The sequence below is a fragment of the Mya arenaria genome, chromosome 9 (genome assembly GCF_026914265.1).
Source record: "Mya arenaria isolate MELC-2E11 chromosome 9, ASM2691426v1".
NCBI classification, from domain to species: domain Eukaryota; kingdom Metazoa; phylum Mollusca; class Bivalvia; order Myida; family Myidae; genus Mya; species Mya arenaria.
Genome location: NC_069130.1, coordinates 13,221,334 through 13,235,885, shown reverse-complemented (window position 1 = coordinate 13,235,885; position 14,552 = coordinate 13,221,334). Strand labels below are relative to the sequence as shown.

The window sequence follows — 14,552 nt, the reverse complement described above, 5'->3', positions numbered from 1 at the left end:
GTATAAATATATGACTAACAGCTGAAAGTCGATTTTGACCAATGTTTGTGATACCAACTAGCGTACACTTTAACATCGCTTCCTCGATAGTATAGTGGTAAGTATCCCCGCCTGTCACGCGGGAGACCGGGGTTCGATTCCCCGTCGGGGAGCATTTCCTTTTATTGTATGTTCATGCATTTGTGGAACTGGAGTTTATACGTCTGTGTATATATCGATTTGAACATTGGGCATCTGGCGTTCAAGTCGGTAGTTCCAGAATTCGCGAATATGTTTAGTATAGTTTACGAGTTGTACTTTTACAAGTACTTTCAATTCACTTTACACGGTTTACCAAATTATTAAGTAAGCACGCGACACGATTTTTCATGTCCCCGTAGCGCAGTGGATAGCGCGCTGGACTTCTAATCCAGAGGTCGCGGGTTCGAATCCCGCCGGGGATGCAATATTCGTTTTGACTATCTGTGCATTTCGAAAATAGTTTCTTGACTAATGAAGTTCAAATTTCGCTGGACAGGCCGTCAAAGAAACGCACCTAGAAACCGACAGTACGCTTAGTGTTTATCCTTAGGCCCAGAGTATAAAAGAGTGGTGCGGGAAAAGCAAAATACTTTCCCAAGCGGGGAATCGAACCCCGGCCGCCGCGGTGAGAGCGCGGAATCCTAACCACTAGACCACTTGTGAGAGATGAGTGTACACCCTCGTGGCAATGCACTATAATACATACATTAGTAGAAATCCATTGGATAGGTATATATATGACTAACAGCTGAAAGTCGATTTTGACCAATGTTTGTGATACCAACTAGCGTACACTTTAACATCGCTTCCTCGATAGTATAGTGGTAAGTATCCCCGCCTGTCACGCGGGAGACCGGGGTTCGATTCCCCGTCGGGGAGCATTTCCTTTTATTGTATGTTCATGCATTTGTGGTACTGGAGTGTATACGTCTGTGTATATATCGTTTTGAACATTGGGCATCTGGCGTTCAAGTCGGTAGTTCCAGAATTCGCGAATATGTTTAGTATAGTTTACGAGTTGCACTTTTACAAGTACTTTCAATTCACTTTACACGGTTTACCAAATTATTTAGTAAGCACGCGACACCATTTTTCATGTCCCCGTAGCGCAGTGGATAGCGCGCTGGACTTCTAATCCAGAGGTCGCGGGTTCGATGCAATATTCGTTTTGATTACCTGTGCATTTCGAAAATAGTTTCTTGACTAATGAAGTCTAAATTTCGCTGGACAGGCCGTCAAAGAAACGCATCAAGAAACCGACAGTACACTTAGTGTGTATCCTTAGGCCCAGAGTATAAAAGAGTGAAGCGGGAAAAGCAAAATACTTTCCCAAGCGGGAAATCGAACCCCGGCCGCCGCGGTGAGAGCGCGGAATCCTAACCACTAGACCACTTGGGAGAGATGAGTGTACACCCTCGTGGCAATGCACTATAATACATACATTAGTAGAACCCCATTGGATAGGTATATATATATATATGACTAACAGCTGAAAGTCGATTTTGACCAATGTTTGTCATACCAACTAGCGTACACTTTAACATCGCTTCCTCGATAGTATAGTGGTAAGTATCCCCGCCTGTCACGCGGGAGACCGGGGTTCGATTCCCCGTCGGGGAGCATTTCCTTTTATTGTATGTTCATGCATTTGTGGTACTGGAGTGTATACGTCTGTGTATACATCGTTTTGAACATTGGGCATCTGGCGTTCAAATCGGTAGTTCCAGAATTCGCGAATATGTTTAGTATAGTTTACGAGTTGTACTTTTACAAGTACTTTCAATTCACTTTACACGGTTTACCAAATTATTAAGTAAGCACGCGACACCATTTTTCATGTCCCCGTAGCGCAGTGGATAGCGCGCTGGACTTCTAATCCAGAGGTCGCGGGTTCGATGCAATATTCGTTTTGATTACCTGTGCATTTCGAAAATAGTTTCTTGACTAATGAAGTCTAAATTTCGCTGGACAGGCCGTCAAATAAACGCATCAAGAAACCGACAGTACACTTAGTGTGTATCCTTAGGCCCAGAGTATAAAAGAGTGAAGCGGGAAAAGCAAAATACTTTCCCAAGCGGGGAATCGAACCCCGGCCGCCGCGGTGAGAGCGCGGAATCCTAACCACTAGACCACTTGGGAGAGATGAGTGTACACCCTCGTGGCAATGCACTATAATACATACATTAGTAGAAATCCATTGGATAGGTATAAATATATGACTAACAGCTGAAAGTCGATTTTGACCAATGTCTGTGATACCAACTAGCGTACACTTTAACATCGCTTCCTCGATAGTATAGTGGTAAGTATCCCCGCCTGTCACGCGGGAGACCGGGGTTCGATTCCCCGTCGGGGAGCATTTCCTTTTATTGTATGTTCATGCAATTGTGGAACTGGAGTGTATACGTCTGTGTATACATCGTTTTGAACATTGGGCATCTGGCGTTCAAATCGGTAGTTCCAGAATTCGCGAATATGTTTAGTATAGTTTACGAGTTGTACTTTTACAAGTACTTTCAATTCACTTTACACGGTTTACCAAATTATTAAGTAAGCACGCGACACTATTTTTCATGTCCCCGTAGCGCAGTGGATAGCGCGCTGGACTTCTAATCCAGAGGTCGCGGGTTCGAATCCCGCCGGGGATGCAATATTCGTTTTGACTACCTGTGCATTTCGAAAATAGTTTCTTGACTAATGAAGTCTAAATTTCGCTGGACAGGCCGTCAAAGAAACGCACCAAGAAACCGACAGTACACTTAGTGTGTATCCTTAGGCCCAGAGTATAAAAGAGTGAAGCGGGAAAATCAAAATACTTTCCCAAGCGGGGAATCGAACCCCGGCCGCCGCGGTGAGAGCGCGGAATCCTAACCACTAGACCACTTGGGAGAGATGAGTGTACACCCTCGTGGCAATGCACTATAATACATACATTAGTAGAAATCCATTGGATAGGTATATATATATATATGACTAACAGCTGAAAGTCGATTTTGACCAATGTTTGTGTTACCAACTAGCGTACACTTTAACATCGCTTCCTCGATAGTATAGTGGTAAGTATCCCCGCCTGTCACGCGGGAGACCGGGGTTCGATTCCCCGTCGGGGAGCATTTCCTTTTATTGTATGTCCATGCATTTGTGGAACTGGAGTTTATACGTCTGTGTATATATCGTTTTGAACATTGGGCGTCTGGCGTTCAAATCGGTAGTTCCAGAATTCGCGAATATGTTTAGTATAGTTTACGAGTTGTACTTTTACAAGTACTTTCAATTCACTTTACACGGTTTACAAAATTATTAAGTAAGCACTCGACACCATTTTTCATGTCCCCGTAGCGCAGTGGATAGCGCGCTGGACTTCTAATCCAGAGGTCGCGGGTTCGAATCCCGCCGGGGATGCAATATTCGTTTTGACTACCTGTGCATTTCGAAAATAGTTTCTTGACTAATAAAGTCTAAATTTCGCTGGACAGGCCGTCAAAGAAACGCACCAAGAAACCGACAGTACACTTAGTGTTTATCCTTAGGCCCAGAGTATAAAAGAGTGAAGCGGGAATAGCAAAATACTTTCCCAAGCGGGGAATCGAACCCCGGCCGCCGCGGTGAGAGCGCGGAATCCTAACCACTAGACCACTTGGGAGAGATGAGTGTACACCCTCGTGGCAATGCACTATAATACATACATTAGTAGAACTCCATTGGATAGGTATATATATATATATGACTAACAGCTGAAAGTCGATTTTGACCAATGTTTGTGATACCAACTAGCGTACACTTTAACATCGCTTCCTCGATAGTATAGTGGTAAGTATCCCCGCCTGTCACGCGGGAGACCGGGGTTCGATTCCCCGTCGGGGAGCATTTCCTTTTATTGTATGTGTATGCATTTGTGGAACTGGAGTTTATACGTCTGTGTATACATCGTTTTGAACATTGGGCGTCTGGCGTTCAAATCGGTAGTTCCAGAATTCGCGAATATGTTTAGTATAGTTTACGAGTTGTACTTTTACAAGTACTTTCAATTCACTTTACACTGTTTACCAAATTATTAAGTAAGCACGCGACACCATTTTTCATGTCCCCGTAGCGCAGTGGATAGCGCGCTGGACTTCGAATCCAGAGGTCGCGGTTTGAATCCCGCCGGGGATGCAATATTCGTTTTGACTACCTGTGCATTTCGAAAATAGTTTCTTGACTAATGAATTCTAAATTTCGCTGGACAGGCCGTCAAAGAAACGCACCAAGAAACCGACAGTACACTTAGTGTGTATCCTTAGGCCCAGAGTATAAAAGAGTGAAGCGGGAAAAGCAAAATACTTTCCCAAGCGGGGAATCGAACCCCGGCCGCTGCGGTGAGAGCGCGGAATCCTAACCACTAGACCACTTGGGAGAGATGAGTGTACACCCTCGTGGCAATGCACTATAATACATACATTAGTAGAACTCCATTGGATAGGTATATATATATATATGACTAACAGCTGAAAGTCGATTTTGACCAATGTTTGTGATACCAACTAGCGTACACTGTATTCTTCCTCGATAGTATAGTGGTAAGTATCCCCGCCTGTCACGCGGGAGACCGGGGTTCGATTCCCCGTCGGGGAGCATTTCCTTTTATTGTATGTTCATGCATTTGTGGAACTGGAGTGTATACGTCTGTGTATACATCGTTTTGAACATTGGGCATCTGGCGTTCAAATCGGTAGTTCCAGAATTCGCGAATATGTTTAGTATAGTTTACGAGTTGTACTTTTACAAGTACTTTCAATTCACTTTACACGGTTTACCAAATTATTAAGTAAGCACGCGACACCATTTTTCATGTCCCCGTAGCGCAGTGGATAGCGCGCTGGACTTCTAATCCAGAGGTCGCGGGTTCGAATCCCGCCGGGGATGCAATATTCGTTTTGACTACCTGTGCATTTCGAAAATAGTTTCTTGACTAATGAAGTCTAAATTTCGCTGGACAGGCCGTCAAAGAAACGCACCAAGAAACCGACAGTACACTTAGTGTGTATCCTTAGGCCCAGAGTATAAAAGAGTGAAGCGGGAAAAGCAAAACACTTTCCCAAGCGGGGAATCGAACCCCGGCCGCCGCGGTGAGAGCGCGGAATCCTAACCACTAGACAATTTGGGAGAGATGAGTGTACACCCTCGTGACAATACACTATAATACAAACATCAGTGGAAAATTTATATATAATTTTCTTACGGACTATTGGACTTTTGATTGGTAACCAATACTTATATAACAATTATTCTAAAAACCCTAATTCACAAAATTTCTAAATTAGCAACTTTTGATTAAGCTCATGTTGATGAGGAAAAGTAATCACCGTATTAAATTAGTCTAGGTTAATTTCCTCTTTTTCTATTGGATTTAATGTCTCCTTTTAAAATGTGGTCGTGTTCGGGCATAAGACAAGGCACTTCTTACCGAGACTTCTTAAGTTTAGTACAATATACGTATGGTCGATCTACAGGATGTCGAAGATCCGCTACTGCTTATGCTAGGCTTTAATAGATTATCAAGACAAGGCATTTTTACAAAGGTTATGAAGGTGACAGATATAAAATTTTACACAATATAAGTAGAGCTTCCTAATTGTAAATCCATTCGGTGCTTATTCGATTAAATCAGCTACGGTAAGGAGGGGGTGGGGGTAGACGGGGGTGCTGTAAGCTTTTTCATACTCTCTCACTCGCCTTGCCTATTTTGCGAATGTTCCCATATGTTTGTTTGGCAATTTATGTTAGAGCTACCCTAGTTCTTTAACGTGCACCATTTTATAGCACTATTAGACGGGTTCCCATTGAACGTACCTCCCGGAAGACGATTAGTATTTTAGTGGTGCGGTGGGAATTCGAACCTGTGACCTCTGGATGATAGTGAAATGTGTTACCACTAGACCACGGATCCAACACAACGACAAGGATGATACATTTCGCGCGATTTATACGCTGTATTCATGAAAAAAGAATTAGACCTTTTTTTAAAAAGATAGGACGATCCCGGCCATTTTTCATAAAAAAAACTACCTCAGGTATGACAATTTAAATAATGCAAGTTACTTCCCGAAAATAATAATTTCTATTCGTACATACTCTTCTCATTAAATTAATTATGATTGCAATATGTTTATCGGTGTTTTAATAATTTCTGTTTAACTTAATCGATAAATTAGATCTATATTACATGCCATGTTTCGGGATCCCACCCGTTAAGGGAGATCACTGCTTACTATCTATTAACCTAATCACCGATCGCCGTTTTGACTAAATACGTATGCACGTGACAGTCATGTGATCAATCAAAATGGAAGACGAACCACTGTTGCAGTCGAGAAGAAATGTTCAACGGGAAAGTGTCACATCAGAGGATGTTCCAAAGAGAAACGTGGAGTCAATTGATCTCATTGCAAATCATAACATGAAAACGGTATAAAACCGTTTTTTTATCGTTTTTAATATTCTCTGTGCCTTACGGTAGGACATATATCTCCTCTACTCCGTTCAATATTATACCAAATCGACAGAAGATAAATACCCATAAATTGAAGTCCAAAGATATAACAAATATTCTATGAAGCTAAGGTATCAGTATAGTTCAGTCTTTGAAATTTGACCTTTGGAAGAACAAGCCTGAATTATTATATATTTTACATTGGTCCAAGTTGGCATCAATTTTTTTAACAAGTCTTGCTATATAAAATTCAGAATTTAAGCAAGCCTGGGAGACATTTTACCAGTGCAGGGCTTGGGGGCTTTTGTTAATTTCAACCCCTGATAGTTATAAGTACAACCACTGATGGTTATAAGTACAAAATGCCATAGTTCTGAGCATACATGTGATATCGTCCCGGACGTCCGGGATTGTCCCGGAAATCGTATCTCTGTCACGGAGTCACGGAGGGTGCATGTTTGTCCCGGAAAGTCATAAAAAAAAAACGAAAAAAAATCTCGGAATCGGAATCGATTATCTTAATTTTACCAATGTAAGTCAGCTATTTTGCCTGTCCGGGACACTGGTCGTAAAACACAGGACATGTTGACACTAATCCGTTAATTGGTACGTGTGTCGTCGAGGTCATCGTCAATCACCCGATAAATGATCTATCGGCCTATCGTTGTGCTTAACTAGTGGGGGAGGGTTCTTGTATACAAATTCATTGTTTTCATATGGATTTGTTTAGTCTTATGAATGATAGCTTTTAATTGATGAATTGATATTTTTCACACATTTTACCAACAAACGAGCATGAAGGTAAGTTCAAAGAAAGTGACAAAATGAGTAAAAAAACAAAATTAAAACACGGAAAACATCCCATATTCCTTTCAAATTTCAAAGTCGATACGTCGTTATACTTAAAACAACTTACGCGTCCATAAGGAATTTTAGTGTTTTTACCTTTTTTCCGAACTATCGTGTGTATTTTTATGCCGAAATAAAACTGACAATATGGGGTTTACAGGTGGTTATATAGAGTGCTTTAATCACGTGACCATGGTAAGTCACGTGATCGCTTTATACAGCCGATTGTTGACACGTCCCTCTATCAAAATTATATGCATCTCCAAATGGAAAAAAGCTCATCGACTGGAAAATCTTCTTTATCGTCTGGAAAATATTGTGTGTCATAAATTGCAAACGTTTTAAATGTGGTGAAAAAATAAATATTTTGTAATGCATGTTCTCAAAAGCGCGGGAAAACAGGTGCCCGTATAGTTGTTTATTTCCTGTTTTGATGAAACCGAAAGTAGACTGCATATCCTCCTGGTTAGCACTTCATTTAAAGCATGGGAAAAGATCTGGTGGTTTTATTTTTCAAGAAAATGCAGAGAAAAACCAACCATGTCAAGTAAAAAATATGTCTTGGCAGTCAAAATAGGTACATTTTCCCGACGTTAAAAATGACTAAAATAGCCCCAGATATGCTATAAAATGCACCACAGACGTTCCCCATTTAAAAAAAATTACGGGGGAGCATGCCCCCGGACCCCCCTAGTGTGCGTTGACATTACGACCAGTGTCCCGGAATCGACCCAAGAAATTATCACATGTATGGTTCTGAGTTCAATATTTTTTCAGGACTTCACATGGAAGCTAGCTTTGTCTATGGCAGCTTGCACACTGGGGTCATCATTTCAGTTTGGATACAACACTGGTATTGTTAATGCTCCAGAGAAGGTACATATGTATTTGAGGTTTATTGTACCCGGTATTTATCAAAGCGTCATTTCGTTTATTCAAATGTTTTTTTCTGAAAATAAAACAATGTTGTTAATTTCAATAATTATTATGAATATCACTTTGTCATTAATTGTCTCTTGATCAACAAGCCTGAATTCATAATTATACTACTGCTTGGCATTACTTTTTTTGAACGAGCCCTGCTGTATTAAACCCATAACTTGAGCAAGCACGGAAAGCATTTTACCAGTGAAAGGCCTGTTGGATTGTGCCAATTTCGACCATTGGTAATAGCGAATGTTTAAGATGAAAAAATTATATGAGTTTAAATTTCAGGGATTTAATTTAACTTTGAGGAGCACTCGCAAAATTTTGCGAGTGCTTTTTGAGGCAACTCGCAGAATGAAAAACTTGCAGTTTTATAATTTGCTTTATTCCCTTATAATATTGTCTAATTAAAGTAGAAATTTACACCTAAGACATACTATGAATATTAAAAAGTATCAATCTTGAGTGACTCGACTACTAGAACTTGTTGATGGCTTTTTCTCTGGGGAGTACGGAAAGACTCATCAGATGCTGTCCGCTTTTTGATGACAAAGCTGTCCAAAAAATTTGACATTGTTCACTTTGTATGTTTACCCTCGCCATCGGGTTATACCCAATTGGCAGCACGCTACAGATTTCATTAAGTCTATAAGAATTAAAAACGATATCATAATAAATTTAAAATAAATAAAAGCAACAGTAAATGTAGCTTGGATGCTTTGGACCATGAATTATATTGATCGACGAAGTCTATTCACTTGGACGGTTGGGCGGAAATATATTCAAAGGTTGATGGGGTTTTCATATAGGGCGCGAAAGCGCTAAATTTAGCCAGTGATTCAGCTAGGTGATTACGTCATTTGTATTCACTTTGTATTATGCACGCCTCAGAGCATCCCTGAAAGATTCATGTTTATTCTACTTTTCTTTTAACATTTGGTGGTCTAGAAAAAGCCACTCGCAGAATTTTGTGAGCTTGAATAAAAGTCATTCGCAATTTGCAAATGTCGCTCACATTTTGCAAGTATGCGAGTCTAAAATCGGACCCTGAATTTGAGTTATAAATATTTTTGCATGTATTGTAAGTAAAAATATTGACATCTCATTCGATGAATTGTAATATTACAGGATATAATCCTTATTATTTTAAAGGTATTGAAGCAGTTTTACAATGAGACCTACTACAATCGTACAGGGAATATTATGAGCTGTGACGGTGAACACCCATCCCACTGTAACAAGCTTCTGTTTCTATGGTCGATTACCGTGGCGCTGTACGCTATTGGAGGAATGATTGGCGGGTTCTCTGCAGGAAACCTCGCGAACAGATGGGGCCGGTAGAATGGATTGCTTGATGACCTTTGAAAATATTTCTTTGAATTCAAGTCCCTGACAATTTTTATTTTTATTATTAAACTACAAATTGCCACAAAATGATTGAAAATAGAAAAATGGGGCAAAAATAATTATAAACAAACCTCACACATTTTCTTAACGGAAATCGGGCCAATTTTCATTTAAAAACCTGGACAGGAATCTAAAAATGTATTTTCTTGCCTGATATTTTTTAGTAATTTTCCCAAAATACTCCATAAATATGCAAATCATGTTAGTTTTCGACTCCTCTGTTTTCTGTGGTGTCATAGTTCTGTTGCTATCAACATCAAGCAGATTTGGACCATTACCTCTGTAATTGTTGGTTGATTAATTGAACGACAGATTGATTGATTGATTGTTTGATTGAATGATTGTGCAAATGATATTAAATCCAATGTATACCATAATCACAAATAAAACCGCTTTGAATTCTTTATATGCAATTTTTCCATAGTCATTCTCTTAATGCTTATTTTATTTATTTTTTTATAAAACTGTCAAACAGTTTGTATGGGAAAGCTATGAATTGCTAATAATTTCTATATTTCAGAAAGAAGACACTGATGTTAAACAATATTTTGATGATAGTAGCAGTGGCTGTGGAATTTTCATCCAAATATCTGAAGGCATATGAGGTTCTGATTGTTGGCCGCTTACTGATTGGTATTAATGCAGGTAATCAGACTAACTCAAGAACAATGTATATGTCTATATCGTAGAAAACGGTTACAGTATTGTTATACCCTTGGTTTCATAGTCAGAATTATTGTCATCAAGCTGATTGTTCAGAACTTGGTTAAAGTTAACAATATGATGATTGTTGTTAACTTTAAAACATAAAATAAATATATGAATTTACTTAAATAAAAAACATGTACTGCTAAAACAGTTTTCCCAAATCTTGTAAGAAATACTGCAGATCACATCCATTAATCTTCCAGAGGAGTAAAGAATGGAAAGTTGGCACGGTGTCATTAACAATGTTGTTTACTTCAACAAAGTTCTGAACAATCGGCCCATTGTCTTGCATAAACTTTAACATTGTATATAATTCTTTTAAAATATCATCACGAAACTTGGTTTACATGTTTAAAATTGCATTTTACGCCTTGAGTACCGAGTAAAGGTTAGGAAGTGTACGCTGGTTGTTCGGGAAGTTTGCATAGTTTTGACATAAAAATAACAAATCTTGTTGAATAAACTTCGGTAAATTGGTTCAAATGATGTTCAGGGCTGACTACATTGATGGGAAAACATCTGCTGTTCCATCATGATCAAACGCTACATCTAGATTAGAATCTAGGAGAACTGGAATATTTCGGGTAAATTGAAATGAATGGTCATGAGCTGTTGTCTAGCTGCTTAAGAACTATTAGTTATGCCCCTCAATTGCCATGCAAATAAGAAAGTCTTGGTTGGTAACATAATTTTAATTGCAAGTTAAACATTTAATTATTTTTTCTTAACAAATATTTGAAACAATGCACTTTAATCATTGTCATTCATTATTTCATTAAACAGAATATTCAAAAATAATAAATATATAATTTAAATACAAATAGAAAAGAGATTCTAAATCATTTTAATACATGCATTATTGTAAGTTTATCCAAGACAAGATGAACATTTCAAATCAGTCAATGATATAAATGTAAATTTAATTCATTAGTTACATTCTCATTAGATAATCCTTTGATAAACAATATGTTCATATATTACGTCACAATTTACATAGCTATGGAATTAGAATAATTTCATTATCACATATGACTGTACAGTTATTAACAATACTGTATTCTATTCACATTTTCACTAGTTTTAACTATGAGCTAATGCTGAATGGAGCATATTTGATGAAGGAAAGGTCATTCCTTGCATGAGTCCATTCGAATACGATGTCATTGCAGCTCCACCCATACTGGTCACTGGGGAAAAACTGGATTGTAGAGAAGAGCTGAAGTTGTTGAGAGTGGAATTGTAGAGACTATGATTGATAGGAGAGCTGGCTGATGGTGTCGTAACATGGGCGTTGGGCATGTATTGGCTGTTCATGTATGCTGCATCTCGCATGTTAGCATACCCCTGCTCCATTGGGCTCATGTAGTTGGAGAGAGATGGATGATAGGTCTGGTTGTAGTTCTGGTGATGGAAGCTCGGGATCAGGTTGTTCTTGAAGATATCGGCATCAGAGACTGTGAGGTTCATTTTCTTGTTCTTCTTGCCTTTCATTGACATCTTCCTATTACGGGTCTGAATTCCATCTTTCTTCATCTTCAGAGGGCGGTCAGTTTTATGAAGTTTGAAGTATAAGCCACAGGCATTACAGACTGTCTGTCCAGCTGCGTTACGTCGCCATAGGGTTGTCTTAGTTGAAGAACAGTTACTGCAGGTGATACCGGACTGTTTCCCTGTGGTTGATTTCTTCTTTGCTTTTGTCAGAGGGCGGTTGGATCCATTTGTTTTAGCATACAATCCACATGCATTACACAAGAAGTGTCCGTTTGGGTCCCTGCGCCACAGTGGAGTAGACGTAGCAGCACAATTAACACACTCACGATCATCCTTGGTAGCCTTGGGAATAGTGCTCACATCCTTGCTGGCTTGTGGGTTTGCTTCTTCCATCTGTTTGTTATCAGTTAGACTTGAGAAGTCATTGCCAAAATGAGGTGGGAATTTCGGCATTACTGGAGAGTCGTGTGTTGGCAGAAAGGCAGATAGACAGAGCTCATCTTTGGCGCGACCGTAGTCTGGAGATGAATTGAACTGGCATTCAGAGCCCTCGGGTGATTTACTGGGTTCAGGAGAGTGATTCATTCTGTACATATTCAGCTGGTTGGCATAATTATTCATGTCACTGTTTTGATTAGTGTTAAAATCCATCTCAGATTTGTCATAGCTTGATCTCATAGCATCATAATCCCTCGATAGTTTCTCTTCCTGATATTTTAAAGAGTCTCGCATTTCACTGGTCAGTAGATTGTAGCTGTTCTCAAGTTTGAGGTAATTGTTCGAATCAGACAAGGAGCCATTTTGTGCCTGAGTGGTTACCATCACAGGGGAGATTGAAGAGTTCATATTATGACTGGTTCTCATTATCGGTGAAATAGCAGAACTCATAGACTGGTTTGGAGGAGTAATCTGCGACACTGATGAAGGATGTCTGGTTCCCATCACAGGCGAGACAGAGTATCGGTCAACTTTGGTAGCCTCCTGTTTGAAAAGGTCACCAACTTCAAAATCAAGGCTGTTTCGGTTACTATGGCCACTCCCTGGGGTGGTGTCATCCTTATCAGGTGGGGTCAGGGGGAAGTGGTATGGAAGCTGGGCACCAGTAGAAGGGTTGACTCCTGCAGGGGTGAATGCGCTTTGAAACATGGCTTTGCTGGACTGGCTTGCAAACTGGTTATAGAGGCTCCAACCTGAAAATTCATTATAAAAATATTGTATTAAGAATTGAAAACTGTACAAACAAAAATTTGAAAACCTTCTCTTAAATCGTTAGTAATGCAAATTTCAAAATGAAATATAAAAAGAGAGATCTATATAGATATCATTGACATGAATTTATTTTATTGCAAAATTTATATTTTTATTTCTGATATTATATTTAATTTATGATCCTATATGAAATCATGTATAAGGTGTTTTAAAGTTGTAATATCAATATAGAAAATAACAAGTTATTTTGCAGTTGGATTTTCTTTTACAGTAAATGGAATATAAACTCATAAAAAATGATATGCAAAAACCAACAACAGCATTTTTATTTGATTTCTAACATATGATAGGAACATTACAGAAATTTCTCACTGAAGGCATGATTTAAATTCTTATTAAAAGAATACTTAAATTAAATGGTTAAAACCCAATATAAAGTCAGAAAATTCAAGTGCATGCCTTTTCATAGATTATTTTGGAATCAATCATTTTCTTCTCAAAGATTAAATGGTAAATTTTGAATAACCAGACAAAAAACAAGTTTTCAGAATTTATCATTTGTTTTGAAATCAGTATATTACTTTATTATTATAAAAGGGTAACAAAAAATTGAAGAAAAGAAACACTGAAAAATATAACTAAACCTTTTTGTATCCAGAAGTTTTCAATTGAAATAATATATTTGAAATAATTCAATCCTTTAAAATGGTAAAATAAAACACCAGAAATGAACAGCAAACATATTCAGAGTGTCAATAACCTATTATTTATTGAGTAAATTAATCAAACAGATAAATATATATATTTTTAAAACACAAGTCCATACCTTCAGTGTATCCAGCAGGCATAGATAAATGTGTCTGATTGCCTGGTCTGTACAATCTGGCAGCACTGGTCAGTTCATCCTGATGGTCATTCCCTGCCTGGTTACCATAGTAACCAAGTCTACCCATGTCAGGCCCTTCTCTTTGACCAGCTCCTGTGTATTCCCTGTTGTGGACTAACTCCATATGTGAAATGTGCTTCCTGTCTGGAAATTTTCGGTATTTTGGCACTCTGGTACTTCTTCCCTGTGTGTATTGTCCTCTTTTTACTGTTGAATGCTAATCCTGTTTATTTGTCCTCCTGTTGTTAAGTATATCTCTGGTTTTAAACTTTTTAAATGCAACTCTAGCATAAATGCATTTTTTTCCACTTATGGCAGTCAAACATAACATGTGAATTATTGTCTGTTCATTTACAGATATACATGAGCAAGATAATCTTATTTTATAATCAGAAATGATCAATGTTTGTAATATATATTTGCAAGTATTGCTAGAGAGATGTGTTTGGTATCAAGTTTGATCAAAATCTGATGAGGACCACTGATAAGGCTGAAGTTTTATACCAAGTTTCAGCTCTGTGATTTCTACACCAGTTTCCTCAATAATTGCATATGAGGACCCTAAAATATATAATTACCAAC

At 38.6% G+C, this 14,552-nt stretch overlaps 1 protein-coding gene and 19 non-coding genes across 20 annotated transcripts in view; 13 read left to right on the top strand and 7 right to left on the bottom strand.

The window, feature by feature from the left end:
* Window positions 1–80: 80 nt before the first annotated feature.
* Trnad-guc (transfer RNA aspartic acid (anticodon GUC)) lies at window positions 81–152 on the top strand. The gene has a single exon. It is a non-coding gene; the product is annotated as a tRNA-Asp (tRNA).
* A 218-nt stretch (window positions 153–370) lies between these two features.
* Trnar-ucu (transfer RNA arginine (anticodon UCU)) lies at window positions 371–443 on the top strand. The gene has a single exon. It is a non-coding gene; the product is annotated as a tRNA-Arg (tRNA).
* Window positions 444–612: 169 nt separating this feature from the next.
* Window positions 613–684, bottom strand: Trnae-cuc (transfer RNA glutamic acid (anticodon CUC)). The gene has a single exon. It is a non-coding gene; the product is annotated as a tRNA-Glu (tRNA).
* A 144-nt stretch (window positions 685–828) lies between these two features.
* On the top strand, window positions 829–900 carry Trnad-guc (transfer RNA aspartic acid (anticodon GUC)). Its single transcript has one exon. It is a non-coding gene; the product is annotated as a tRNA-Asp (tRNA).
* A 447-nt stretch (window positions 901–1,347) lies between these two features.
* Trnae-cuc (transfer RNA glutamic acid (anticodon CUC)) lies at window positions 1,348–1,419 on the bottom strand. Its single transcript has one exon. It is a non-coding gene; the product is annotated as a tRNA-Glu (tRNA).
* A 150-nt stretch (window positions 1,420–1,569) lies between these two features.
* Window positions 1,570–1,641, top strand: Trnad-guc (transfer RNA aspartic acid (anticodon GUC)). Its single transcript has one exon. It is a non-coding gene; the product is annotated as a tRNA-Asp (tRNA).
* Window positions 1,642–2,088: 447 nt separating this feature from the next.
* On the bottom strand, window positions 2,089–2,160 carry Trnae-cuc (transfer RNA glutamic acid (anticodon CUC)). Its single transcript has one exon. It is a non-coding gene; the product is annotated as a tRNA-Glu (tRNA).
* Window positions 2,161–2,306: 146 nt separating this feature from the next.
* Trnad-guc (transfer RNA aspartic acid (anticodon GUC)) lies at window positions 2,307–2,378 on the top strand. Its single transcript has one exon. It is a non-coding gene; the product is annotated as a tRNA-Asp (tRNA).
* Window positions 2,379–2,596: 218 nt separating this feature from the next.
* Trnar-ucu (transfer RNA arginine (anticodon UCU)) lies at window positions 2,597–2,669 on the top strand. Its single transcript has one exon. It is a non-coding gene; the product is annotated as a tRNA-Arg (tRNA).
* Window positions 2,670–2,838: 169 nt separating this feature from the next.
* Trnae-cuc (transfer RNA glutamic acid (anticodon CUC)) lies at window positions 2,839–2,910 on the bottom strand. Its single transcript has one exon. It is a non-coding gene; the product is annotated as a tRNA-Glu (tRNA).
* Window positions 2,911–3,060: 150 nt separating this feature from the next.
* Trnad-guc (transfer RNA aspartic acid (anticodon GUC)) lies at window positions 3,061–3,132 on the top strand. The gene has a single exon. It is a non-coding gene; the product is annotated as a tRNA-Asp (tRNA).
* Window positions 3,133–3,350: 218 nt separating this feature from the next.
* Window positions 3,351–3,423, top strand: Trnar-ucu (transfer RNA arginine (anticodon UCU)). The gene has a single exon. It is a non-coding gene; the product is annotated as a tRNA-Arg (tRNA).
* Window positions 3,424–3,592: 169 nt separating this feature from the next.
* On the bottom strand, window positions 3,593–3,664 carry Trnae-cuc (transfer RNA glutamic acid (anticodon CUC)). Its single transcript has one exon. It is a non-coding gene; the product is annotated as a tRNA-Glu (tRNA).
* A 150-nt stretch (window positions 3,665–3,814) lies between these two features.
* Trnad-guc (transfer RNA aspartic acid (anticodon GUC)) lies at window positions 3,815–3,886 on the top strand. Its single transcript has one exon. It is a non-coding gene; the product is annotated as a tRNA-Asp (tRNA).
* Window positions 3,887–4,104: 218 nt separating this feature from the next.
* Trnar-ucg (transfer RNA arginine (anticodon UCG)) lies at window positions 4,105–4,176 on the top strand. The gene has a single exon. It is a non-coding gene; the product is annotated as a tRNA-Arg (tRNA).
* A 169-nt stretch (window positions 4,177–4,345) lies between these two features.
* Window positions 4,346–4,417, bottom strand: Trnae-cuc (transfer RNA glutamic acid (anticodon CUC)). Its single transcript has one exon. It is a non-coding gene; the product is annotated as a tRNA-Glu (tRNA).
* A 146-nt stretch (window positions 4,418–4,563) lies between these two features.
* Window positions 4,564–4,635, top strand: Trnad-guc (transfer RNA aspartic acid (anticodon GUC)). The gene has a single exon. It is a non-coding gene; the product is annotated as a tRNA-Asp (tRNA).
* Window positions 4,636–4,853: 218 nt separating this feature from the next.
* On the top strand, window positions 4,854–4,926 carry Trnar-ucu (transfer RNA arginine (anticodon UCU)). The gene has a single exon. It is a non-coding gene; the product is annotated as a tRNA-Arg (tRNA).
* Window positions 4,927–5,095: 169 nt separating this feature from the next.
* Window positions 5,096–5,167, bottom strand: Trnae-cuc (transfer RNA glutamic acid (anticodon CUC)). The gene has a single exon. It is a non-coding gene; the product is annotated as a tRNA-Glu (tRNA).
* Window positions 5,168–6,346: 1,179 nt separating this feature from the next.
* LOC128203089 (solute carrier family 2, facilitated glucose transporter member 3-like) overlaps window positions 6,347–14,552 on the top strand; it is a 45,398-nt gene continuing 37,192 nt past the window's right edge. The window contains exons 1-4 of the mRNA XM_052904358.1: window positions 6,347–6,469; window positions 8,120–8,218; window positions 9,422–9,606; window positions 10,197–10,321. Of these exons, the coding sequence (XP_052760318.1) occupies window positions 6,347–6,469; window positions 8,120–8,218; window positions 9,422–9,606; window positions 10,197–10,321 (532 nt within the window). The remainder of the gene's footprint in view (window positions 6,470–8,119; window positions 8,219–9,421; window positions 9,607–10,196; window positions 10,322–14,552) is intronic.